The following is a 26,271-nucleotide window of genomic DNA, read 5'->3' as shown; positions in this document are numbered from 1 at the left end:
GTACAAAATCCCCTAATATTATATACTTAAAATACCCTAATATATTATTATAAGTATGATATATTCAGTTAAAATTCATTTAGATCTATCCGTATTTGTCCTTTTCACTGTTCTTTACTCCTTCTGCATCTTTGAGCTCCCATCTGGGAGCTGAATACACTCTTTAGTATTTTCTTTAAAGTAAGTTGTTAGTGAAAAATTTCTACTTCCCCCAACCCCTTGAAAATGTCTTTTTTCCAATTTATTACTGAAGGGTAACTTGTAGTTAATCCTAGGTTTCCAGCTTCTGGGTTCCTTTGATTCTTCTGAGAAATCAGCTATCAGTCTAATATTTGTTCCTTTGAAGTTAATCTCTTTTTCCCCTCTGTTTTCTTTTAATAGTCTCTCTTTAATTTTCAACATTTTTACTATGATGTGCCACAGTGTGCTTTTCAAAAAATTTATCTTACTTTAGGCTTAGAGAACTACTGGAGTCTATGACTTTCATCAATTTGGGGAAAATCTCAGCCATTATCTTCTCAAATATTGCTTCTTTCTCATTCTCTCCCCCAACCACCCACTTCAGGGGCCTTCCTCACTCACTTTCTGGTCACACCTTCATGGATTCCTGGCAACCTATTAGCCCTATCCCCTGCCACACTCTGTCTTGTTCACTTGTTTCTAACTGTCTTGCTGTCTTTCTAACAAGCCAAGTATGCTGCTGTCTCAGGACTTTTGAAAATGTTGCTTCCTTAGCTTGGAACACTGTTTTCCAGACATGTCCAAGACTCATTTCTGTACATGATTTAGTCACTGCTTAAATGTGGTCTTTTCAGAGAGGTTTTCCCTGATCATGTTTTCAAAATTACTACCCAGGTTTTCCCTCTCCTACATTGTACTCTAACCCTTTACCAGGTTTGTTTCTTCATATCACTTACTACACTATGACACATTGTATGTTTAATATGTTTTTGCTTATTCTATCTGCCTACATTAGTACATAAACTCCATGAGAGAGATTTTGTTCACAGGTATATCCCAATCTCTGGAATAGTGTCTGGAGTAGAGTTAGGGGCTCAGTAAATACTTGTGGGATGAATGAATGATTAATAGATAATGGATATGGGACGATAGAATTCCCCATAGAAAGTGAAGAAAGCAGACAAGAAGAAATTAAGCAAGGATTTTAATTTTATCTATATTTTGCTCTTTTGTATGTAAAGATAGTATCATTGATCACATTTCTTTCCATCATTGTTACATAGAAGAGCAAAATGAAACATTAATATGTTTCAAAGTATTTCTTTCATTAGTTTAAATTAACTGGCATCTCATCATTTAGTTTACACATGTGCTTCATAAATTTTTAAAGACTTTTAATTAAAAAAAATTATAGCTCCTGCATAAGTCAGCTTGGAGGGCCATAATACCACAGACCAGGTGGCTTGAACAACAGAGATTGATTTTCTCATACCTCCAGAAGCTAGAGAGCCAAGATCTGGGTGCCAGCGCAGTCAGGTTCTGGTGAGGACTGTCTTCCTGGCTTGTAGATGGCTTCCTTCTTGCTGTGTTCTCACATGGCAGAGAGCGAGCTCTGGTATCTCTTCCTCTTCTTGTAAGGGCACTAACCCCATCACTAGGGACCCATGCTCTTGACCTCATCTAGACCTCATTATCTCCCAGCGGCCTTGTCTCCAAATACCATTATAGTGGAGTTAGGGCTTCAACATGCAAATTTGGGGGGGTACACAATTCAGTTCATAGCACCTGCCAAATAATAGGCATTATTCCAATGAATTAATGAGTCTGTACATTCAAGACTCTGTTTTCAGAGTGTGAAATTATTGTGATTGCACATAAAAATTTATTAAAATTATTTTTGCAAGATATTGTGAATACTTATCAGTACAAAGCCTAAATTGGCCAGCACCTGGGTAATGCCTGGTCTATTTCATTTGTGGTTTGTGGGGATATCTATTTAGTATGTAGCTATTTAGGGACTCACATGAAAACGTCTTTTTTTTAACGAGCAAAAGACGTAAATCTGACTTTCTAAATGTCTTTTGTAAATTTCTTTCCCTAAATAAATCACAAATCCACCTATAATGCCTAGACCTACACACGGTATGCAGTCATTATACCTGCTCAGAAAGAATCTACAGTGTAGGGCAAAGCTACCTGGCTGGAGAACTGACTCTTCTAATTGTCATGTTTTCGCCTCACTGGCACCTACAGTCTTTTCAAATTGCCTGAGGTCAGCATGCCTTCCTGATGCTCATGGACTGTGCTGCTTTTCCAGGAACATCTCAAAGGGATCCTGCCTGAAAAAAAGATGCTATACTCTTAACATTTCACTGCCTATAAAGAGAGCAAGAGTGGTCCCTGTCTTGGGCTTTCAGCCAGCTTCAAAACAGAAATGGAACTGACAGAGCCATCAACTCAGTCCCCCCGCCCCCACCGCCCATGTACTTTCTAGTCTAGAATGAAACTAACAGGGTAAATAAGAGCTTCTTAGAAAAGTTGAGGAGGAAAGCATCCACCACCCCACTGCCTCTCCTGTTCCTCACTCCTGAAATAGGATTGTTAAGCATCTCATATGATCTAGAGGAGTATCTGGGGCTGTGCCATACGTCCCCTTTGGAAGCATTGAGCTCTTAATGACTAAGAAACTCTAGGGGGTTGTCTAAGCCACCAAGGGTAGAAAGGGCACAGCATTATCACAGCTGAGCTAAAATTTAATGTGATTCTGACTTGACCACCCATGGTGACCTGAGAAGGTGGGATGGCAGACAAGTTCTAAATAGAGGAGCTTAGTCATGGCTCACCAGAAAGCCAAAAAGCTGTTTTCATGGTGGAATAGGGAAGAAGAAACTGGTAAATATTTCTAAATGTCATATATTTACATATGAATTTGTATATTTTTAGAATTCTTCTCTTGGGAGAACTATGCCTAAATTTAAATATTTATATCAAAGATTGTACATACACTCACCAATTAAAAATTAAGAGTGTTCCCTAGAAGGAAGTGCAACCCCAGTGGTCCAGGGGCTGACAGTTCTGTCATTAGCGGTGGGAATTTCTTCTCAGGAGGAAGTTAAAGGTGTGTTCCTACCCAAGTGACCAAGGGGATGGTTGAGAGGGACCTGGGGTTACTGCACTGAAGGCAGGCGGGACTGAGGGCGCCCCTCAATGGGGTGGGGGTGGGGAGTATCGCCGTATCTCAGCATTGCACTTTTAGAAACTAAATTTTAGGTGAGGAATGAAGTCACAATCCTTTAAGAAGAAAGGGATAAATCAGTTTACTAATTAATGAGGGAAAATACACCTCATTCAGGCATCAGTCCGCACTTGTACTGAAACCTCCTTGGCAAGCAGAGAATCAATCATAAAAGAAAATGGCCTTTTACCGAAAAGTAACACTTAAACACTTCTGTGGCCTGGAGAACTCACTCTGCTTCTCCACTTTAGAGATGTTTCTTTTTCTGACTAATAACTGGAAATGTTGTCTCTAATCAGAAATCGTGGATCACACCTAAAGACATAAATCAGTACCTTTCTCATTCTTCAACTTTGAGTTTTCCCATTTTTATGGGTCCTCAGAAGTTGGTTGTTGCAGCATTCCCTGCCTCCTCATACCCATAATGAGTGAAAATTCCTGAGACTGAGGCTTCTGTTACAAAGGGTGCACTTTAGATGAGCATCTGAGATGAGCTCTTCTCCAGCAAACAGGCTGAGGAACACAATAATGTAGAAGTCAGAAAACCCGAGGGCTAGACCTAGAGCTTTTATTACCAAACAGCCTGACCTTGACTGTGTTTTTCAGCTTCAGTAGCTTAGGCTGCAAAATAAAATCCCTTTCACCTTTGACATGGGACCCAGAACTAGCACTTTATTTTAGTGATTCTGGAAAGAAAACATTTAGGCTGAGGGGATGAATTTCTGTTCTCACTGAGGTAAAGAGGCCTTATACCTTTTTGTTTTTATTTTTTGGTAAAGCCGTCACTTTCAACCTGGTAGCCTGTATTTTTGTTTTTTTCTCTTCCTTTGGCTAGCTGGAGAGCGAGTGCCACAGACATGGTCCAAGAATATATTCTTTGCACTCTTGGAGCAAGGAGTACCAGAGTGGAGCACCCCTCTCCCCTCCCCCAAATGCCTGCAAATGAAAACATTTTAATTAAATCAATACAGTTATTAGTTGAAATAATCTCTAATTTTGGCATATCATGGGAAACTATTTATGACATATGCCAGCTGACCCTTATCCAGATTTCCATGGAAATAGCAAGTATGTTCTTGGACTGTTTCTAAAATTTCCAGCTGCTTTTTAAGTGTGATACTGAACCTAAAAAAGAAACCTTCTATTAATAAAATGATTTCAGGTATGTTCTCAGGTGCACAAGAAGTTGGCCTAACTTAAAAATTACCTAAAAAGATTCAAGGTGCGGTAACCCTGGGCTTTCCTTTAAGTTTCTTTAATTGAAACCTCTCATGTTATTGTGTTGTTTCTATCTGTAGTCAAACGGAAAGATTACAAAAAAGTTTAGCGGGTTTTTTTTTTTTTTCCTCCCTCTGAGATAGAGATTTACCTGCGTCAGGAGAAGCAGTAGTAGTCATATTTTTTTTTTTAATTGAAGTATAGTCAGTTACAGTGTGTCAGTCTCTGGTGTACAGCATGTCCCAGTCATACATGCACATACATATATTCAGTTTCATATTCTTTTTCATTAAAGGTTATTACAAGATAGTAATCATATTCTTTTTCTGAATGATCAAATAAAGTTTTTGTTCAAGAGATAAAATCATATTCCATAGTACCAGATTTATTCCTCAAATGTATGTGCTGTTGAGTATGAATATATTTCAGATGAAATAATAGTATATGAGAGGAATTACCTATGTGTTTATAACAGGCCTAATGAAAGTGCAGACTCCATGACTGTACTGCACACTTGGTGAAGGCAACGGCAGGTTTACAGTGTTCCTAACATATGAGTTAATCTGTGCAAACCAGTGGATGCCACTACGGAAATGATTTTCACAGTGCAGTCACTGCAGTCTATAGCAGTTACGGAATAGCATCACACATGACGAAACCACGAGGCTTGGTGAATAGAATATGCTTACAGAATTTAGTAATCTTGAGGTGACCTTGCCTATTACTGATGTTCCTGAGGCAACTGCAGGTTTGTATTACTCATTTTGCCCCAGTGGTGGTGCGGTGATTGGTTTCCTGCATTAAAATGGAAAATAGGATTATATTCGACTTGGCACTTGAGGTAAAATATACAGTCATCCCTCTGTATCCGTGTGGGATTGGTTCCAGGACACCACTGGGCGCCGTGGATACCAAAATCAGAGGATGCTCAAAGCACTTACATAAAAGGGTGTATATTTGCATATAATCTATGCACATCCTCTTATATACTTTAGATCATTTCTATTATTTTTTTCTTTGCATTTTCTAGGTGACTCATTTTTTAGGATTTTTGGGGGGTTAGATAATTAGGTTTATTTATTTTTGGAGGCAGTACTGGAAATTGAACCAAGGACCTTGTTGTGCATGCTAAGCATGTGCTCTACCACTTGAGCTATATATACCCTCTCCCCAGGTCATTTCTAGATTACTTGTAATACCTATAATTCCTGTTGTACCTAATACAATGTAAATGCTGTGTAAATAAATGCTGGCACATGGCAAATTCAAATTTTGCTTTTTGGAACTTTCTGGAATTAAAAAATGTTCAATCTGTAGTTGTTTGAATCTTCGGATGTGGAACCGTGGATACAGACAGCCAACTGTATAATCTGAAGTTAGCATCCTTCTTTGGCAAATCCTTGGATCAGTGATTTGCAACCCTTTAGTATACTTCCTTTCTCACCATTCTAAAAATCTGCTTATTATGAATTTATGTATTCCTTCCCAGTTTGTGATTCTTCTTTTGACTTTCTTATGGAATTTTTTGTTTTACCATGCAGATTAAAAAAATTTTTTCCAGGTAGGTGTATTTATCAATATTTCTCATTATCCCTCTGGATTTTAAATAAGAGTTAATACAAGTTAATACATTCTCTTTTGTGTAGAGTATTTTTGTGATTTTATATTTTTAAAATTTAAATCTTTGCTCCTTTGGAATTCACCTGGTACACAGCATAAGGCTTAATTTTATTAAAATGTATCTCCAGTTGTCTAAAGACAGTATCTTATGTTGTCTATCTTTTCCTCACTGATGTCAGAAGCCATGTTTATCCTATACCAAATTCTGTTTGCCCTGGGATGTATTTCTAGATCTCTTGTTCCATCCTGTTGATTGGTTTATTTGTGTGTCAGGACTACACTTTTAATTATTGTAGCTTTACAAGTGTTAGGAATAGCCCCTTTCATTTCTATTTATTTTTGCAGGCTTCCTTGACGTTCTTTTTCTAAATGTATTTTGGAATTTGCTTGTCTCTCCCCAACCCCTTCCTCAAATTTTGGCCTTGTTACTGTAATTACAATAAATTTCTAAATTAGCTTAGGAAGACAACTTTATGAGATTCAGACTTCCTATTTAAGAACTTGTTACACTGTTCTCTTTGTACGAGTCTTTGCATCCTTCAGGAATGCTTTAAAATTGTAGTCATAAATCTTGTACATTTCTAATGTTTTTTCTTAGATATTTTATCTTATACTGTTACTATGGTAAATGAAATCTTACCCCATTTCATCTTCTAACTTGCTGTTTTTTTACCTGAAATGTATTTTTTTGATTGTAGTTGATTTACAGTGTTGTTAGTTTCTGATATATGGCATAGTGATTCAGTTATACATAATTATAATTTGTATCTTTTAATCCCAAACTCTTATCCCTCCTCCCACCCTTTCCTCTTTGGTAACCATAAGTTTGTTTTCTAGGTCTGTGAGTCTCTTTCTGTTTTATAAATAAGTTCATTTATATAATTTTTTTTTAGATTCCACATATAAGTGATATCATACAATAGTTTTCTTTGTCTGACTTACTTCACTTAGTATGATAATCTCTGAGGCCATCCATGTTGCTGCAGATGGTATTGTTTCATTCTTTTTATGGCTGAGTAGTATTCCGTTCATCTGAAATGTATCGATGTAATTCTGTATCATGCTACCTTACTAAATTTGCTTGGTTATGATACTTTTTCAGTTGAATAGCTCAGGTTTTCCATAAAGATCACAGATTGTGATAGTTTTTCTTTCTTTAAATTACTGTACTTCTGGTTCTTTCTCTTATTAACTGTATTGTCTAACATCCAGTATTGCTAAGTCATAGTAGTGGTATGTGAACATCCTTTGTTATTCCTGACTTTAGTGGGAATGCTTCTGCTGTTGCCCCAATAAGCATGATGGTCACTTTAGCACTGAGGTATATTTGATCAAGTTGAGAAGGTATGTATCTATTTCTACCTTATTAAGTTTAAACATTTTCTAAATAAGAAAGCCCCAGGGGTGTATATCTACAGCCTCCCTATAATAAGATCAAAGCTCTAAAATGAAATTTAAGACTTTCTAGTCTATATCCCTCCCATTATGAGTAATAAATTCCAATCACAGTAATAAATTCCAATCAATTCCTCACAGGAGTCCCAAAATTATATTAAAAAACAAGCTGGAAGTGAAAAAAAAATCATTGTATCTTAGGTCTCACACTAATGTTCTTTTGGGTACATGAAACTAACATTGAAAATTTCTTTTATGATTATTTTTCTTTTCCTTTGTGCATTTTCCTTGAAAATTTTCTATTTTATCCCTCTCTTTGCATCACATTTTTGGGGCCTCACATGTGCTGCTTGGCTCTGCATTCTTCCCCATTGCTGAGGAGCCAAATTTATCAAGGATTTTTAGACAGTGACATAATCCCTTCCCCACCCAAAAGACCTCTGCTATTTGGCCTTCCTGAACAAAGTGCACTGTCTCCCAAATGTTGCTGGTTACTCCTGGAATTACAGCAGAAAGCTTGTTGGCACCGTTTGAACACCTGAAAACATGCTTCAGCTGTGAAAGTGCAAAAGGATGTGAACCAATAGTAGATGTGTCATCAGTGATGTATCTTACATTCATTTTTGGGTGGTATTCAGATCTCAGAAGAAATTAGGTCATAATATCTTTATAATCTTTAAAAAAATAAGCAATTACATATTAGTACTGTACTTCTGATTTTGATGTGTCATAACTTTCATTAATAAACATCAAAATTAGTAAACATGCTAAGAAAATTTGTATACAAATGAGAAAAACAGCCACTGGGAAAATTATTTTGATAATTTTCTACTGTAAAACAAAAGATAGCATTTCTATCTATATATAGTTACCAAACTCTGGAGTCAGACCTGGGTTTGAATCCCGGCTTTACCCCTGCCTGGCTAAGTGACTGGATACAAGTAACATAATCTCAACGGAGTCCCATTTTCCTAACCTGCAGGATGGGGACAGGAATACCTCATAGAGTTGTATGAGAATTAAGAGAATAATGCACATATAGTGCTTAGCACAGTGGTACCAGGACATAAGCCCTTAGTAAATGAGAGTTATTAGTATAGCCTGTTGTTAAGGGCTGTAATAAAGCCTCTTGTTTTTCTTTAAATTATGTGAATTTAGAGATCAAGGAACAAATATCACAGTTTTGACTCAATATGGATCTGTAATTGCAAAACAGCTCATTTATCGACACAGCTTTCTTTCTGAGACTTAGTTCTCCTCAAGGTACTTGAAGGGATTTGACTGAAGTCTGCCCTGGCTCTTTTAGGAATGATTTGTACAGGCATGGCAATTAACTCTTACCTAAAACCTCAAGCCTAAAATTATATTACCTTTTTTATTAGGCTCTCAGTAGCCAGTTATTTTTTTGACCATCTGATAAGTGAAATAAAAAACTCCTACTAAAGACTAATATGATTCATACTGTACACATTTAGAGCTATAAAGGACTCGGGCATCTTTACTGACATGTTCATAAAGTAATTTGGGAGTGCCTAACTTGTGCTGGACATAAAATAGGTATCCCTAGGGATATATAGATGAAAAGATCCCTACTGTGAAGAAGTTTACCATCTAGTATAGTGTCTAGAAAGGAACTTAAAAGCCACTTCTTATAAAATAGTATCAGCCTTCCTTAATGCCCCTAACCTTCAGGCAGGGGAAACGGTCCTCTTATGTGGTCCCATAGCAACGTCCGCTTGTACTTGTGTTCTGGCATTTCTTACACAGTACTTTGTCTCCTATGCCAGACTGTAAGGACAGGAAGAAAAAGATACCTAAACATGATTTTGGCCCTTAAATGACTTAAAATTGAATGACAAAGACATACATAAACTACTAACACATAAAGAACTAACTTAAATACAAACTTGTATGAAATAAATGCCACAAAGTGTATGCTACGTGAAGTAGGAAGTTTGGGAGGTTATTTAGAGGAGATGGCATTTGAATTGAATTTAGAAGTAATGATAGAATTTCCATAGATAAGGAGGAGGGGGAAGAGAATCCAAGATGAGGGAACATCATGAGCAAAGGCACAGAGGCAAGACAGTGCGTGGGTTGCTCGAGAAACAGCAAGGCCACCAATGTGTGTGGACACTGGCAAGAATGTTAGGCAGGGGCTTGGCTGTAGCTGACCTTGAAGGCAGTGATAGCGTGTTTGAACTTTGTTCTGCAGGCAGTGATGTGTTGACCAGAGTATTTGTATTAAAGGGACTAAATCACTTTGTCAACAGTATGAATGATGGAAGAGAAAGATCAGATTCAGGAAGAGAAGTCTGGAAATTTCTAGTAATGTAAACAAGAGATGTTGAAGAAAAATAGACATGGAAAGGAAGAGAGCAATTCTGGAAACACTGTGCAGATGGACATGTCAGAGCATGATCTTGGAGTAAGACCCTGATCTTGGAATCAGAGATTCCAAACTTGAGTCCTTTTCTCAAAGGTGATGGCAGCAGCTCTGGCAGTGGCTAAGGTCACTCAGGAAGAGCACAGATAAAGCAAGCCAGGGGGAGGCCACAGAGCCTCGTGGAGAGCGTAGATTTAAGGGGTAAGTAAATCTTCAGACTTAGAGGAAACGATGTTTCAAACTTGTTTTTAAAATGATAAGGAAGACTTTTTGTCTTTAGAATTAAGTGGTTTGCCTACAGTTTATGGCTGAGCACTTTAGAACCCAGGTGCCCCAACTTAACAACTCAGTGCACTATTAGTTTAATGCTCTAGACTCTAGTTTTATGCTAAATTTAAAAATCCGACCTACCACCTTTCCTGTCCTCATCTATGTTGTTAAAACAGACTAAACTTGAATTTTGGATCTCTTTACATAAATCAGAGTATCTTGTGTCTTTTACGTTTCTAGCTACCAATAGCAAAGAGAAAATTTTGCCCTTGGAAAATACAGTGCAAGCCATCCATATGGATGCCATTTAAAATTATAATGTGTGATATGAATTGATAGTAGGAATTGTAAAAACCTCGTTAAAACATCTACCTTAGGTTTCAAAGGCAGTAAGTTAATCTTATACATTATTACATGTTTTTATATCGTTTATGTTAAAAAAAAACAAAAAACCCTGCTGCATTCTCAACACTGAATTATCCTATTGTCCCCAAATACCTTGCTGTATACATAGTGGAAAGATTTAGCTCAAAGAAGCCAAAACAAATGATTTCATTAGTTTCACAGAAGATTTTGTTGCTATTAATACTGCAGTCTTCTATGGCATATGCCAAAGGTATAGTTTAAAATTCTGTTTTTAACTCAGTGAAATATTTTTACCTCGAAAAGGGAGGCCTAAAAAGAAAGGATATGAAACTTTGATACAGATATTTTAAAAAGCAAGTAAACGATGTGGCCAGTTCTCAGAATAGCATCATCCTTGCTGAACAACAGAACTAAATAATACGTGGATTTTATCATTTGGCTGGAAGAACTGAGCTCTGAAAATGAACCATCACAAGCCATGATTAATAAACTCTTTACAACTCTACTCTGATAAGAGTTAGTTGAAAAATAAGCAGGAGACTATAAATACTAAAAGTTGACGGCCCATACCTAGATAAATATTTTTTCCCACAGAAAGTCGATTTTAACCATTTGTGTTATAGTGAATGATCCTATTGGAATTCTTATATATGGACTTACAGCCTAACCAGAAAGATATGAAGCACACTTTTATATTTGCCTATCATTTTCTAGCATTGAAGTTCCAGGGAAATGGTGGCTTTTTTAATTTTTATTTTTGTTTACTTTGGGCTTTGTTTTTTCTTAAGCATATTTTATTAAATATAATAAATACATAGAAAAGCATGTTTCACAAGTGTACAACTCAATGAGTGTTACAAATTGAATATACCGATGTATCCAGCACCCAGGTGGAGGCACAGACATCTCCAGTCCTTCAGAACCCAACATCATACCCCCTTTCCAGTCAACAGGTACCCCCTTCTCCCACTACAGCTGTTAGGAAACAATTATCATGGGCCTCTGATATTTCTGCTCATCTTGGGAGCAGAAATACTATCTACCTTTGTTCAGAGTATCTTTTCGTGAATAGCCTTGGAAGACAAAAAATAGTGTTTGCCTCCAGAGAAAAGGGCCATTTTGCTCAAGCCTTGAAAAAATAGACCGTCTCTTATTATTGTCTTTTATTACACTGTTTAGTACAACAGGGTATCTCCCTTCGAAGTCAAAGGTAGGCATGTTTACTTGCCATTCTAAAAGACTGAAGTTCCCTAAACTCAGGATTCCTCTCCTATAATGCAACGCACTGTGTGTGCAGGTGTCACCTGGCTTTCTTCATCTTTCATAATTAGGAATTAGGGCTCAAGGAACTGGTGTAATACTGATACAGGCTATTGAGTTGTAAGGTTCTCTGTCTGACTCAGCACCCATTAACTAGGCTGACCAACATACTAGTTCGTAAGCAGGGTAAAATCTCAGACCCTTCACTGCTCTTGGTAGTAATCACTATTCCAACTTCTACCACCATAAATACCTGTGCTTAAAATTCATATATAAATTCAATTACATAGCACATACTCAAATCTGGCTTCTTTCATCCAACCTCATGTTTGTGAAATTCATTCATATTATTGCACGCAGGCATAGTTTTTCATTTCTCATAGTATTCCATTGTATGAATATTTAAAAACTTATTTTTTCTACTAGAGATGGATGCTGGGGCAGGTCCTGCTATTAGAATTATATGCTGTTATAAACAATTCTATGCATGTTTTTGTGAATATATGTATGCATTTCTGTTGGGTATATTCCCAGAGCTGGATCCAGAGGGTGTGCAGAGATAACTGCCAAACAATTTTCTAAAGCATTTGCACCAAGCTAGTCTTCAAATATTGCTAGTGGAACATTCTGGTTTCTCTGTGTGCTTTTCCACCCTTGTTATTTTCCAACTTTTTAGTTTTGTTTTTTCAGACTGACAGGCTTTTATTTTATCAACATGCACATAAGGAAAGATAAATATGGTACACTTCCAATTTTACAGAGCAATCTCACGAGTATTTCTGCTATTTAGGGAAAGAGATTTATCAATTAAGGTATTACACCAAGGTAAATTATCAAGACAATCAGCGCCACAATTTTTTGGTAGGTCATTTTCCCATAAAGACAACAGTATTCAAAGCCTTCAGTCTGACAAGACCAAGTTATTCAGATTATACTTCTAAAGATACAGTTTTAACAGAAAAAAAGTTGAAAACTATTATGAATATTCACATAAGTCTCTATATTGTACAGGAAAGAGACTGACATTCTTCCAAATGTTCCCAACTGAAAGCAAAAGAAAATCTGTACAGCCAAATCTTCCCAGTAAGCAGCAACAGAGAAAGTAATAGGATTTTACTAAATACCAGTGAAATTAAGGGCACAGTATTCATCTTCAACGTATATACGATCACATGAGAACGACAGAAAACACTTAAAGCTGCAATGTTTGCTGACTCTAATACATGCTTTGCCCGAGTGAATGACAGACACCCTTTAGGACCCCATCTCTTAATACTCAAGTTCCAAGAAGCACCCCAGCCAGCCCTAAATTATGATTTCATTTTCTCAAGGAAAAACATGAATAATTGAAAATGAACATGATAGTTTAAATGAAATGCTAACTTCAGTAAAGTGAGTTTTTCATGAGAGTGTGAAATTATGAAAGGAAAAAAAAGCTGCAATGTTTGTATGTCTTTAAAGAACCCTTTTCAGGGCAACATAGTTAATCCTTCAACCACCTTCAATTCTCCCATCCCAATTCTGAGAAAATATTTCTCCTCCCATCACCACTGACAGAGAAGGTATCCCTCAGTCAACCCACTCTTAATTCTAGGCCCATTTTTCCCCTGGCTCATGTCTGCCTCTGGCCTTTTGTTCAGTTTTCCTGTTTGGGGCACCCACCACAGTCTCCATCCATTCATTGCATGTATATCTGTCTTTCTTCCAACCTTCTAGGCATTGCTATAGGCGGGTGAGGGGCTGGGAAGAAAGCAGAGAGGGCATAAGAGTTCTGGTAGTCTCCTTTACAGGACAGCCTCTCCGCCTCTGGAAATGATGTAGTCAGGTTACACGGAAAAGCCTGCTCTTTGCAGCTGTTTCTGAGCTACCACTTTTTTTTTTTTTTAAGAGAAGAGATATGAGACGGAGGAAGGTGAGAGAGATGAGACAGAGAGAGAAAGGGAGGTAAGACAGAGGAACTACAACTACCCTGGCACTGCTGGCACCTTATCACTTTTAGGATGAGGAAGGGAGGCAAATAAAAGTACCTAAATTTGGTATGGCTTCGCTGGTTGAGGCTGAAAAAGCCCAGTACTTGGCAAGGACATCATTGTCCTTGTCATGCAGATAGAGTCTAACTTGTCACCTCAACCACTTGCCTGACAGTAGGGTTCCTGAGTGATGGTGAGGAATTAAAAGTCTTTTAGGGAAAATACAGAGAGGTCTTTTATAGGCTGGTGGCAAACCTGGTTCTACCACCAGTTCTGAAGATCCTTATATACCAAAAACCAGAATGGTCTGGAAAATGTCCGTGCAGCAGGTGGCAGCCTAAGAGGGTGGGCATAGCTTGTAGCAGGCAGCAATAGGTGACCAGAGGAGCAAGAAGAGCAATAGATGCATAAATCACAGAGACCAGTGGCCCATTGCTGCTCTCTTGACTTTATTAATGCCCAGCAGTTGTCCACAGGCCATGTGCATAGCAAAATGAGTAAAACAGACTCTTATTAAACATAGCTAGAAATCCAGGTGGTAATAACTAGACCAGAAGCCTTGGGAACAAACAGGGTCGAAGCAGTGCAGACAAAGGCAGGGCAATCTGTAGCATCGTTCATTTGGCTTAGAAGAGTGTGAGCCACCACCATGGAGCATGTGATGTTAATGCAGAACGTTAATGCAGCATGAAGACCATGTGGAAGTGGAGCAGCACAGCCAGGAAGGTCTCAGTCTAGAAGCTGAGAGAACTCAATGTCCAGAGGAGGGAAGGTACAGAAAGGTCAACACAAAAACAAAGAAAGGAATACCCTTGCTGTTGCCAAGACACAGGTCTGGCAGGGGACTTTGTGTGGGAGCATTCCTAAGAGCAAAGGTTAACCAGATTGGAATCCAAAGGGCCTGGGGCTCTCCACCAGCTCCCTTATCTGATGAAGTCTACCTCTCTGGGCCCCTTCATGCAATAGGTAGTACTGCAGTGGATTTGGCCAGAGGTCCTCTTTGATGATCTTAGCAATCCTGTCAGACTCTGGAAAGCTATGGTCTAAAAGCCAGGCAAACAAGCTGCATGTGAGGTCTTGGTTCCTAGGATTGAAAGCCGGAGGATCACGGCCCGGGTGCCATATGATCGGAGTGGCAAGAGCCACCACTTGGCCGGAGGGTCTGACTTCATATTCCTTGACAATCAACTTGTTTCTGAAGTATGGGTTTCTTCGAAAGAAGAACTTGAACTTGCAGCCCATCCTAGGGTGTCTGAGCCCCTTCACCTCCAAATTGGTTAAGTACCTGAACATCTCGTCATCCCTGCCTCTAATCAGGGCAGACAGCTGCGGGTGGTTCTGAAAGGCAGTCATCCAGAAGCCGGGGATGTTCTGAATGATGCGGTACCTCCGCTGAAGGTAGTGTCGCCGCATGCGCCCAAACCTGCGCTCTAGCTGGAGGAAGGCCCGGTCAGCCTGAGCGTTCAGAGCGTCCAGTTCCAGCTGGATAGTCTCCAAGGGGTTCACATGGAGACCCTCATTCAGGGCCCGGGGCCCTGCCTCATCCTTCACCACGTTTACGGCTCTGGGTTCCTCCACCGTTTCCACTTCCTCACCCACTGGCTTCTCCTTCCTCTCCTCATCATCCACTACTACAGGGAAGATGGTACCCCTTTCAGTCTTCGCTTCCCTCACCTTCGCCCCAGCCATCAGCTCAGGCTCCGACCTCCCTGTGCCACAGGTTTCTAGGGCCTTCTCCCCACCAGTTCCCCGCTGACATCCATTTCCTAGGCTGCTCTCGGTTGCCACAGGGACAGGGGCTGCTTCCATGCCCTCCGCGGGCGGCATGGCCTCCTCCTGCCCCGCTTTGGCAGCTCCGTGACCGCGACCCCCATTGACCAGGATCTGGGGAGTAGGGCCACAGTCCGCGGGGTCCCGCGGTGCGCACCCCTCCTCCAGAAGCTGGGGTGGTGAGAGTGCGACGATCCCCAAGCTGCCCTCGCCTGTCTCGGTCACCACCTGCCTCACCTCCGCTTCCTCTAGACGCTTCTGGCACTGCTGTGGGTCTGGGTCTTCCAGCGCGTGGTCAGGAACAGGGAACTGGCGGGTCTGGGGGAGAGGGATCCCGTCGACCCCACGCGGGACGCTCATGGTGGTAAAGGAGCCTGACCAGCTGTTTCCTGACGTTTGCTTCTCTCACAAAGACGAACTCAAGCAACCACCACACCCTTCGGATTCGCAACAGCCGTCGTTCGGTCTCGCGATACTTAGCCTTCGGTCTCACGACACCCACTTTTGGGCTCACAAGAAACTATTTCTACGGCTTTTGCCATCTTTTATTTTCACTATTCTGGCGCGTCTGTGATGGACGTGTCTTTTGGTGGTTTTAATCTGCATTTACCTAATGTCTAATGGATTGGGAACCTTTTCATGTCGTTTTGATTTCCCCATTTGGCTATCTTTTTGTAAAGTAGCCGAGTCTTCTCATTTTCCTGTTGGCGTGTTTTATATTTTCCATGTTGATTTGTAGGAATCCGTTATACATGTTAGACACAAGTTCTTTTTCAGATCTGTGTATTTCAAACAGCCTCTCCTACTGTGAGTTGCTTTTTCAGTATCTTAATGATGTTTTGATGAACAAAAGTTTTTAATCTTCATATATTCCAACTTATCATTTTATCCCTTGGTGCTTTTTCTGCCCTTTTTAAGAAATCTTGTCTTTCTAGGGTATTTCACATTTATATCTGCAGTCCACTTGGAATTGGTTTTGGTTAATGGTGTGATAAGAGTTAGATTAATTTTTCCCATAAAATTATCTAATTGACCAAGTAATGTTTATTGAAAAGACCATCCTTCCCCATGCATAGGTTTTTGATGTTTCCATTAAAAGTAACATGTCATTGGCCAGAGCTAGTCAGATGGCTTTGCCTAGCTTTAAGGGGTCAGGGAAGTATAATCCTCCCCTGAGATTAGGAGAAGGAAACTGAAAATATTGGTAAGCACTGTGATGAATGCACCACAAACTGTAACTTGAGTAGTGTGTACAAGACCAGCAGAGTTTAGGCCAAAGAAAGTAGAGAAAAGGTAATGATGAATATAAGAGGAGAAATTAATGAAAGACAATAGAGAGTATTAATCAAAGATTAAAAATAAAAGGAGAGAGGATAAGTAAACAATATTTGGAATGAAAAATATAGTTAGTAGTGATTTAAATAAACATAAGAGAACATGTTGGACAGACTTAGACTAATACATTATCCAACTTAGATGAAATGTGTAAAAAGTGTTCAATTGTGTGAAGTGGTGCTGACGGATCAAGTAAAATGAGAACTGACCAGAAGTGGTGGGGGGGTTGGCATAGGCTTTAAAGGGAATGGGAGGAAAGAAATTGGAGACTGTGAATACTGATAATTTTCTTGAGGAATTTGCCCCAATGGGAACTAAATGGAGGCACCAACTCGACAAGAATAGTTTTGGAGGAGTGTTAGGGTGACAGCCTGGCTGTAATGGGTTTAAGAGAAAATCAGGAAGGGAGAAAGTGAAAATAGCGAGTATACATGACTCTTGAAATTTTGCTCCAGAGAGATGGGATGATGGCTGGTGGAGAAAGTGGGTCAAAGAAAATGTTTTTCAAATGGGAGAAAAAGAAGTATGTGTACATGCTAATGTGAATGATTGGGCAGAGAGCAAAAATTAATGGTGTAGAAGACAGAAAGGAGAATTGTTGGAAGGATGTCTTTGAATTGGTGAAAGCAAATCTAGTGCCTAAACAGAGGAAGAACAGTCGGCCCTTAACAGGAGCATGACAAATTCCCCTGTGGAAACCAGAAGGAAGGCAGAGTAGGAGGGTGTAGATGCTGGCTGGTGGGTAGAAATGATGGTGGAATCTATGAAATTCTCTTCTGATTGCTTCAGTGTTCTCAGTAAAGGAGAAAGCAAGATTCAACTCAAGTGAGAGTGAGGATGAGGCACGAGGCAGTGGGATTCTGGGGGGAGAGAGGTAAGAAACAGTTACCTAGAGTGACTGGACTATAACATATGGTATGATTGTTGAATAGCATTAAGATCATGAATTTGAAGTGGGGTTCATCAGCATGATTGTGAATTTTTCTTCATCCATGGTGAGTTTACAGGTGCAGCATGAGTAAGCAGAGTTGGATTTAGTCAGACCTGAAGCAAGAAGGGCAAGAGAATGATTATGATTGATCTTAGAATCTACGCTGGAAGAATAGAGGACACATAGGCATGAGGGGCAGTGAAAGGGTGGCCTGATCAGAGGGTTGGAAGACCCAGGGAATTGAAGGGTCATGGTGGCCAAGTACTAGAATGAGCTAGAAGGATAAGAGATGGTGGTCTGAGAGTGGATTGCAGGGGATTGGTTAGAACACTACTCATCCATCCAACCTGGGCTGTAATGAGGCACACTGAGCACAAGGTCATGGTAGGGGAGGAGGTCAGCCAGCCAAGAGGCCTGCGTGGGAAGGATCACCTACGTGAAAGATAAGACAGGAGAGAAGTGAGAATAAGCCAGGAGCTAAAATCTGTGAGAAATGAGGGGGAAATGACATGAGAATGTAGGGCATTAGGTGACCTAAACCGATGAAAGGAGACTTAAAGCTGGATCTGTATTCTAGGGACAAGGTTCATTGCGTAACAACGCCACCTCTGGCTAAATGAGTGGGAAGGGAGGCACCTTTAGAATTTCATATTACTTAATATCACAGAGCCTGCATTACTTTTTTCTTAAAAGTGTTCAGAAGAAGGATACACATATATTAGTTGATCACAAATAAGAAATGCATGTTTTTTAGAATTGGAAAGTGAGTAGTGATCATATTCTTTGAGTTAAGCGTCAAATGTTATTCTCTTTTGGGATCTTTCATTCTGCTTGTGTCCTAGAGTGTGGACTGAAACTACTGAAAAGAGCAAAAATGATTTTAACTTGGGGCTTGAAACATTTTGGCTACAAAAGAAAAATTTTTAAGGGGAATGAGGAGAGCTAATACAAAATCTCAGAAATATCTAATCAACCAGAGGCAGAAAGGCAGAAGGGAGAGTGAGAGAAAGACAAAGATAAAAGAAGAAATATGAGTAAAGAAAGAAGATGGCTTCTTGGGGAGAGTACAATTTAGCCATAAATCTTCACATTATAGAATTGTGAACTGTTTAAATTCTCTGGGAAACAGAAACAGCATGAGGTTTTAAAAGATAAACAATATAAGATGAATGAAGAGAGCCTGTGAATTGTATAGTCTTATTTTTCTTCGACTCCTCAAATAATGTTGTTAGGTTCATACTTGTTTTGAAAGGGATCTCTCATCCTTGACCTGAATTCTTTAAACAAGTGTGTTTGTTTAGTGGCTTAGCATACAGAATTACTGTTCTTCAAGCTAGGCCACCCAGTTTAGAAAGCTGAGCGCCTCAATAAAATGTTACATTCTTAAGACTCAAAAGAATGTTGGCAGACAAGGGAAGGAGATGTACACTTCGTTAATTTCCTCTGTTTCCCATAGAAAGTCCATTAAACTGTTTGCAAAGGACATGATAAAAAAGCAGCTTTGAGTGATTAACCAAGTAGCTGTTACAACTGCAGTCATCTCTACTACCTCTTAGAAATAGCATATAAATATAGAGAAATAGAGAAAGAATATTTGAGTTACCAGGGTGTGGGTAATGATTTGCCCTGGGGAAGTTAATAATTAGGATTTAATCATTTTCTACTACTGTAGCACTCGCAGAGCGCAAATATATATTACGGTGCCTGATGAAACTAAGAGGCTAAAGTCTGTGTAAGTTGGGAGGTAGGGCCAGATGGCAGGGGTGACCAGATCACCCAGGGATATACAGAGCCATTACAAAAATGACAATATGGGTCAAAACATGATATAAAACATGCTTATAATATCTAAATGTTAAACATCGAGAATCATTCTAGCCTGAGATAAAAATATTAAGTAATGGAATTAATACTATAGTAAATGAATAAAATTTAATCATGAAAAACTGAAATAATACTATTGGATCTTTTAAAAAATAGTATGATCTTAAAAAACAAACTAAATTGATGTCATTATTGCACTGAGAGCATTGTTTTGGGGCAGAAGTTTCCAGCAGCTTTAAAAACTCAGACTGTACACTAGTAGCAGAATGGTGAACAGTTTTGCTCTAATTTCTAGTATTTTCTTCTCAGTTGTCATTTTTAAATAACTTCTTTTTGATCTTTTTTTCTCTTTAGAAACAACGTTTTTGTTTTGTTACATTACATCCTCACTGTATTCTATGAACTAGATATTATCATTTGCCCCATTTTGCAGATAGGAAAACTGAGGTGCAGAAAATAATAAGTAATAAGCTTATGGACACAGAGTAAATGGCAAAGCCAAGAAGTGAACCCAAGTAATCAGACCCTGCAGCTCTTCCTGTTAGACACTGCAGGGTACACTCTGAGTCTTTCAGCCTCAATTTCCTCATCAATAAAATAGGGTCAATAATTTTTACCTCTTGTGGTGGTTGCAAAAATTAAATAAAATGTTCAGCTTGGGCGATGTTGATGCTGTACTTATCTGTTCCTGCATTGTTAGAATGAGCATGCATTATTCATGTATTTTTTAAACAAGAAAAAAATATTAAGGCCCATAAGAGAGCCTGGCACAGAGAGGCACCCAGTAGTCATTATGTCTGAAAGCAAGGTCAGAGTTTCCATTTAACTGAATAGGGATTTGTCATCTCCGGAAGCCTGGGTGTGAAGGGAAGAAATAAGATAGGGGAATAGCTAAAGGAGAATTCAGGTTAGACGTTTTTACTTTCCAGTAGGAGGGGCTTGTACATCCTAAAGTGAGGGGTGGGAACCAGTGGGAGGGAGAGCCCATTGGTTTAGGCAAGTAGGAATTAACCAATGGAGCAGAGTCCTGAGGAATTGGGTAGGAGGGTGGTCCTAGAACACTGGATGAATGAACTTAGTTTGGAGAATATTAACTGTGACTTGTTAGTAGATAAGCCCCACTTTATAAGCTCACTGAGGTAACAAAAATATCAAGATCATTTTGGAAAATGGGAGAGGAATATAAAGAACTCTGGTTTTCTTTCTCTACCTGTTTCTGGCGTTGTAAGAATAGGTTTTCTGAAGAGGAGCCAACAGTTTATTTTTCCATTTGTGGGTCGCAATGGTAAAATGATTGTTGGCAAAAGAACATCTTTTCAAGAGGCTTCCCTTGGTGTAGGTCAGAGGGGCAACAGGAGGAGTTATTTCTGCAGCTGGGAGAAAGATTCAGAGCTGTCTTCCTGGAGCCGGCTCTCATTTCAGAGTCTAAAATAGATATGAAATACTGCGCTATTTGGGAATCGGGGCCTATTCATTCTAAGCACATCTGTTGGTAGCTGTTGAAATTCAAATAAATTCAAATAAAGTCCAAGTAATGCTCATATGACACTTATCGATTTCAAGGAGTGTTAAAAAGCACACAAAAAACCCTACACTCCAGCCCCTGACACAATATGGAAAGCCTTGATTTTCTGCCAATCATAGTTACTTTGAACCTGAGCCCCTACATTTCAATTCCTTTAAAATGCCCCTTCCTCCCTGCCTGAACTTTTCAACTGAGATTCATTTTCATTTCAAAAGTTTAAATAGTTTAAATAAGAACTTTACCAATAGTTCTGTAGTTTGATTTTGACCATTCCACAGCCTTCAGTAGTGAAATGAGATGGTTGGACTATTAAACTCATAAAGCCAGGATTGAATACATGCATTTTTCTCTTTGTCTTCTCTCCAATTTCAGGAAAATTTTCAGTTAGGTACTGTGATTAAGGAAACTTGGTATATCTATTTACTTATACATGACTCCAATCCATACAGGATTCAAAGCATCTTTAAAAAGGCAAACAGAGGATAGAAAAATAAGGGAAAATTCCTCTCTTCAATTAAGCCATGACTCTTACAAGGAAATGTGATCTGCCAGATGTATGGAAAGAACGAACCATTTTAAGGTTGTGAGTTTTTTTACTTAATAGTTAACATTTTGAATAGTGTTTCAAGTACCATATTTATTTATATGTCACTTTACTTTGGAGTTTACAGTGTTACAAGTAAGTACAACACCAAGTATATTACATGAATTATGTCTTTTAGTTTAAACCTCATAATTACCTTATGAAGTATTACCCTATGAAGCATTATTATTTCCATCTTATAGATAAAAGTATCTGAGGCTTACAAATAAGTAATTTGCCCAAAGTCACGTAACTGAATCAGGATTCAAATCCGTGTCAGATATTCTGAGTTATTAACTCCTAATCTAAATTATGCCTTTTATAGGGGAGGCAGTGAAAGGAGATAAAGGATCATAAAAATAAATCAAAATATTTAGGAATTAGAAAAAAAATTCACATGTAAAAGTAGACATTTGTCTAGATGCAGGCAAACTTTTAAAGCAAGTATTATGGTAAAAATATAGCATCAGGAAGGAGGAAGACAAACATGGTACCAATGGCCCAGAAGAGGCTCCATAGACAAAGGTATGGCAAAAATCACACACTTGACTCTCAAGGTGTGTTCCTGCATTCTCCAGTGCCTCTGGGAAATGTGACTGCTCTCTGTAAGGTTCTGGAGCCGTGAAAGAGCCTTACTCGAGGAAATCTAATAACTTAACCATTTGACACTAATATTCCTGGTTTCTTCTAACTCTTTGCTTTCTTCATCCAGATGTTGAAAAATACACTAGATGTTAAAATCTTTAATGTTTAACAACTAGTATTGTTCAACTACTAGTATAGTGCTTTCCTGCTTCCTTCCCAATCTTATTTATGAAAAAAAAAATCCATGATTCCACTGTTCTTTGTCAATAGCATTTTCATTTTTGCTTTTTTTGATGTGCATAATAGAATTTTTTTTGGCTCCCTTCCACCATCAAATAATTTTTTCCAGTTTTCATAATTATAATTCTAATGGCTATATAATAGTCTATTGAATTGATATAGTGTACTTTATATTGGGCATTTTGTTCCCAGTATTTTGCTATTAGAAATATCCTCCAAAGAACTTATTAATGTGTATTATCTACCTGTATTTCTTCATAAGTGAATTCTATGTTTATATCCTTTAACCATTTTTCTTGAGGTTTTAATACTTTTGAAGATTTGAATTAAGTTCTTTATATATTATATATACTAACTTCTTTTCTATCATGATCAATACAAATGTTTCCCAATTATGTTTCTCTTCTTTTCATTTTGTTAATTTTTTGTTACAACCATTTTTTCTTTGATGTTTTTGAGCTATTTATTTTTTCCTCTGTGGTTTTCATCACTTCCCTAAGCGTTTCAAACATACTATCCCTCTCAAGATTTCATAAATATTTGATTCTTTTTTCTCATAGCTTTGCTAAGAATTAAAGCAAATAGTTACTCTTTAATCCACTAGGGGCCTGCACTGGTAATGCGGTGTTAAGAGCTGATCCAAATCACTTTTTGTTTTGTGTTTAACTGTTAGCCAGTTATCATGGCAATGTTAAAGTACAATTAGGCAATTATTAAATAGAATTAGGCAATTATTAAACATCTTCCCTAATTTTATGATAGTATATAATACATTAAATATGTCTATTTCACCCATACCTCTTTATCTTAATCCTTTAATTAATATACTTTGTTTTAGGATTTTCTGGGAACTAGATCAGCATCATAACTCAAGGCTTCTTGGTTAGTATAGGATTTTAATATTTAACAAATAGATTTTACTTGGTGAAACTTGTTTTCCTGTATAATAACATAGTATGTATCTCAACTGGTTCATCTTTTGTTGTATATTCCAGTGCAGCTTTATGGTTTTCATTACATTATGGCTCATGTCTTCATAATTTTCTTTATAACTGTCATAGGCAATTCTGTTTATCTATCCATCCTCTTTTTTTTTTTTTTGAATGGAATTTCTTTCCTTTTCATTATAAACCTGGTCACTTTAAATTTATTATCTTGTAAGTTTATCAAACAGACTTCTTAGGATTTCTAGACATGCAGTGCTTTCTGCAAATAATCCTAGTTTTGTCTCTTCATGTATCATTCTGTTGGCACAGTGTGAAGACCCATTAAGTGGCTGCTGCCACATGAGTATTAAGAGCATTAGGCTGAGAGTCAGGAAACCTGAATCCTACTGTCAGTTCCTCAACTATGAAGGCCCTCTGTGAGGCAGCTTCTGTGGGCCAGGCACTTTACCTAGTCCATCTTGCATACAGGATATTAAATATCCTAGGTAAGGAAATGGAAGTTTAGCAGGTAGAGAGGCCAAGGCTGGCCCATGCTAGGCCCAAAAAAGCAATAAGAAATGGAACACGGAAGTGTCTGACTATGGGAAGTCTGTGTTCCCCTTCTCCCCAGCCTTTCAACCCAGATCAGGCTTTCGAGGTCTGGCTTAGCTCAGTGGGTTAAGGAATCTATCCAAGATCATCAGTGAGTGAGGGAGTAAGCGGCTTGCTCCCCAGCCAGTGGTCTTTCCATTCTCCCAGTGATGTCTACACGAGTGGTGTGGTTTGGACAGGTCATTTCACTTCTCTGCGCAGTAATTCCCTCATCTATACAATGAAGGAGTCAGATAAACGATCCAGTTTTGACAGCTTGTTGTTGAATACACCTTACACTCTTCTTTTCTGCAAATTCCTCAAAGATGGACACTATATTTTCCACGTTCTTGAATCACTCATATTGCTTTCTTTGCACATAGCAAGTGCCCAATGAATATTTGTTCATGCAAAATGAATGAATTGATCAATCAAAGAAAAGAGTCAATGCTTTTCTCACAAGAGATTCTCAGTGCTAGAACAGAGTTTTCTGTGGGGGCTCCCTGAAGTCTCATTTTACATTTCAACTGTGGAATCTTTTATAAAGACGCCATATGTCATGAGTCTTTTTTGTAAGAAGATGCTTCGCAAAGGTCAGCTTGTTTTCCTCTGAAAAGAATAAAGAATTAAGGTTAGGAAAGCAGGAAGCCTAGAAAGGATCCAGGTTGAGAGCTGCGGCAGATAGATGTTTCTCTAACAAGGCTATTTGGGATATTTTTATCTCTGTGCTGCTGTTCTAGCAGCAACATGACAAAACTGTGACTATCCAAATCTAATAAAACTAGAGTCTGTCCAAACTCAATTTTGAATACATGATGAACTGTGGGGAGCATGTCTTAACACCTCTGTTTGGACATACAATAGAAAACTACCAAGTCTTATGTTCATATCTGTAATTTAAACACAATATTTAAATGCACCCTTAGAAGATATAATGAAATTTCTTGCACATTATTTAACAGCACATTCTGTTTTTATGCTAAAAGAAAAAAAATCCAAAGGAAGGTATGCAGCTCTTGGGAGGCATAGAATTATGTGGATTTTGTAATTACTGATTTTAAACTTAAAATCTCATTGAAGTCATTAGTTAGTATTTCTAAATCTTTGTCTGAAAAATTCTGAACAGATATCTCAACAACCTTCCTATCCCCTCCACCATCCCCAGCCGAAGGGGGCAGGGGGAAGACCTGTATTGCCAAATAGTTACAAAGGTTATTTTTGGAATCAAAATAGGAATTTGCAGCATGCACAAGTGTCCGGTTTTGTCTCTTCAGATTCACAAAAACCAGCATTATATTAAGGCTATAAAATTATTATTCTCTGAAACTAAAAGAAAAATCTGAAGAAATTAAATTTTTGTTGAAAATTAAATGTCCATTTTTTCAAAACTAAGTTTTTATAGAAAAGGAAGCATACAGGGGAAAAGCTGTAAGGAGTCAAGCTGTTTTTTATGAGCCCTAGTACTTGCAGGAAAAGAAAACATTACAGAGACCAGGCAGCCTCTCCGACATGGAGACAAAGGAGCATGATGTCATGGAAGCAGCAGGTTTGTGCCGCCACAGTACAGAGCATCAGTAGTGTTTTCTATATCCTTGAACTGAACCAAAATATCTGCGTTCAGCTGCAACCTGAGAAGCAAACAATACGGTCACAAATGTCTTTACTTTCAAAAAAATGTTTCTACCACTTTGTAATAGCATTTAGCTTTATTGTCTCAGAACAAGGAAAGGAAAACATCATGTTAATTACATTTTGGTAATAACTTATTCATTGTGTGCATAATTTTTACATTCTCAGTGTTATTTTAGTTTGCTAGAAAATGCCATGGCAACCTGAACTGAGATGGTCCTGAATTCTCTAGACTGTGTTTCAGGTTTCCTAATAGTAAAGTTCTGTGCAAGGTAGGGTATGTAAGAGGGAAAAAAAATCTCATCACCTAAATAAACTTGATCTTAATAAAGGCACCAATAAGACTTATTCTGACCTTGAGTTTAAATGATCCAGCTCTACTGGATGATTCTAGTGAGGCTGCTTTTCTGTATTTATCCAAGTTAAATTTCAGATAAGCCTTTGAACCATATGAGCTCAGCTATATTCTCGAACAGAAAGCCACAGCAGTGCGAACCCGCGTCCAAGTGGCCTTTCCTGGTAACATCTGACTGCTTGCATCTCATGCTGTGACTCCCAGCCACAGGCAACTGGGGACTAGCTTTGTGGGACCGTGACAGAGGTGACAGTCACATAAATATGTTTTCTTTCAAAATTAAAAACTGTTGAAAA

General features: G+C 38.4%; 2 protein-coding genes across 11 annotated transcripts in view; one reads left to right on the top strand and one right to left on the bottom strand.

Annotated features, from left to right (window-relative positions):
• The window catches only part of ACYP2 (acylphosphatase 2), a 219,702-nt gene that overhangs the window by 176,070 nt on the left and 17,361 nt on the right, over nucleotides 1-26,271 (top strand). The window lies entirely within an intron of this gene.
• On the bottom strand, nucleotides 14,114-15,864 carry TSPYL6 (TSPY like 6). The gene has a single exon (XM_006211275.3). The coding sequence runs from the start codon at nucleotides 15,809-15,811 to the stop codon at nucleotides 14,558-14,560; it is 1,254 nt and encodes a 417-aa protein (XP_006211337.1). The 5' UTR covers nucleotides 15,812-15,864; the 3' UTR covers nucleotides 14,114-14,557.

This window comes from Vicugna pacos, chromosome 15, assembly GCF_048564905.1.
Source record: "Vicugna pacos chromosome 15, VicPac4, whole genome shotgun sequence".
Lineage (NCBI taxonomy): Eukaryota > Metazoa > Chordata > Mammalia > Artiodactyla > Camelidae > Vicugna > Vicugna pacos.
The sequence above is the reverse complement of the archived record's forward strand: the minus strand, read 5'-3'. Positions and strand labels throughout refer to the sequence as shown.

What these genes read in the sequence shown, in the direction of transcription:
- TSPYL6 (XM_006211275.3), bottom strand. Translation starts at nt 15,811, where the DNA reads ATGAGCGTCCCGCGTGGGGTCGACGGGATCCCTCTCCCCCAGACCCGC.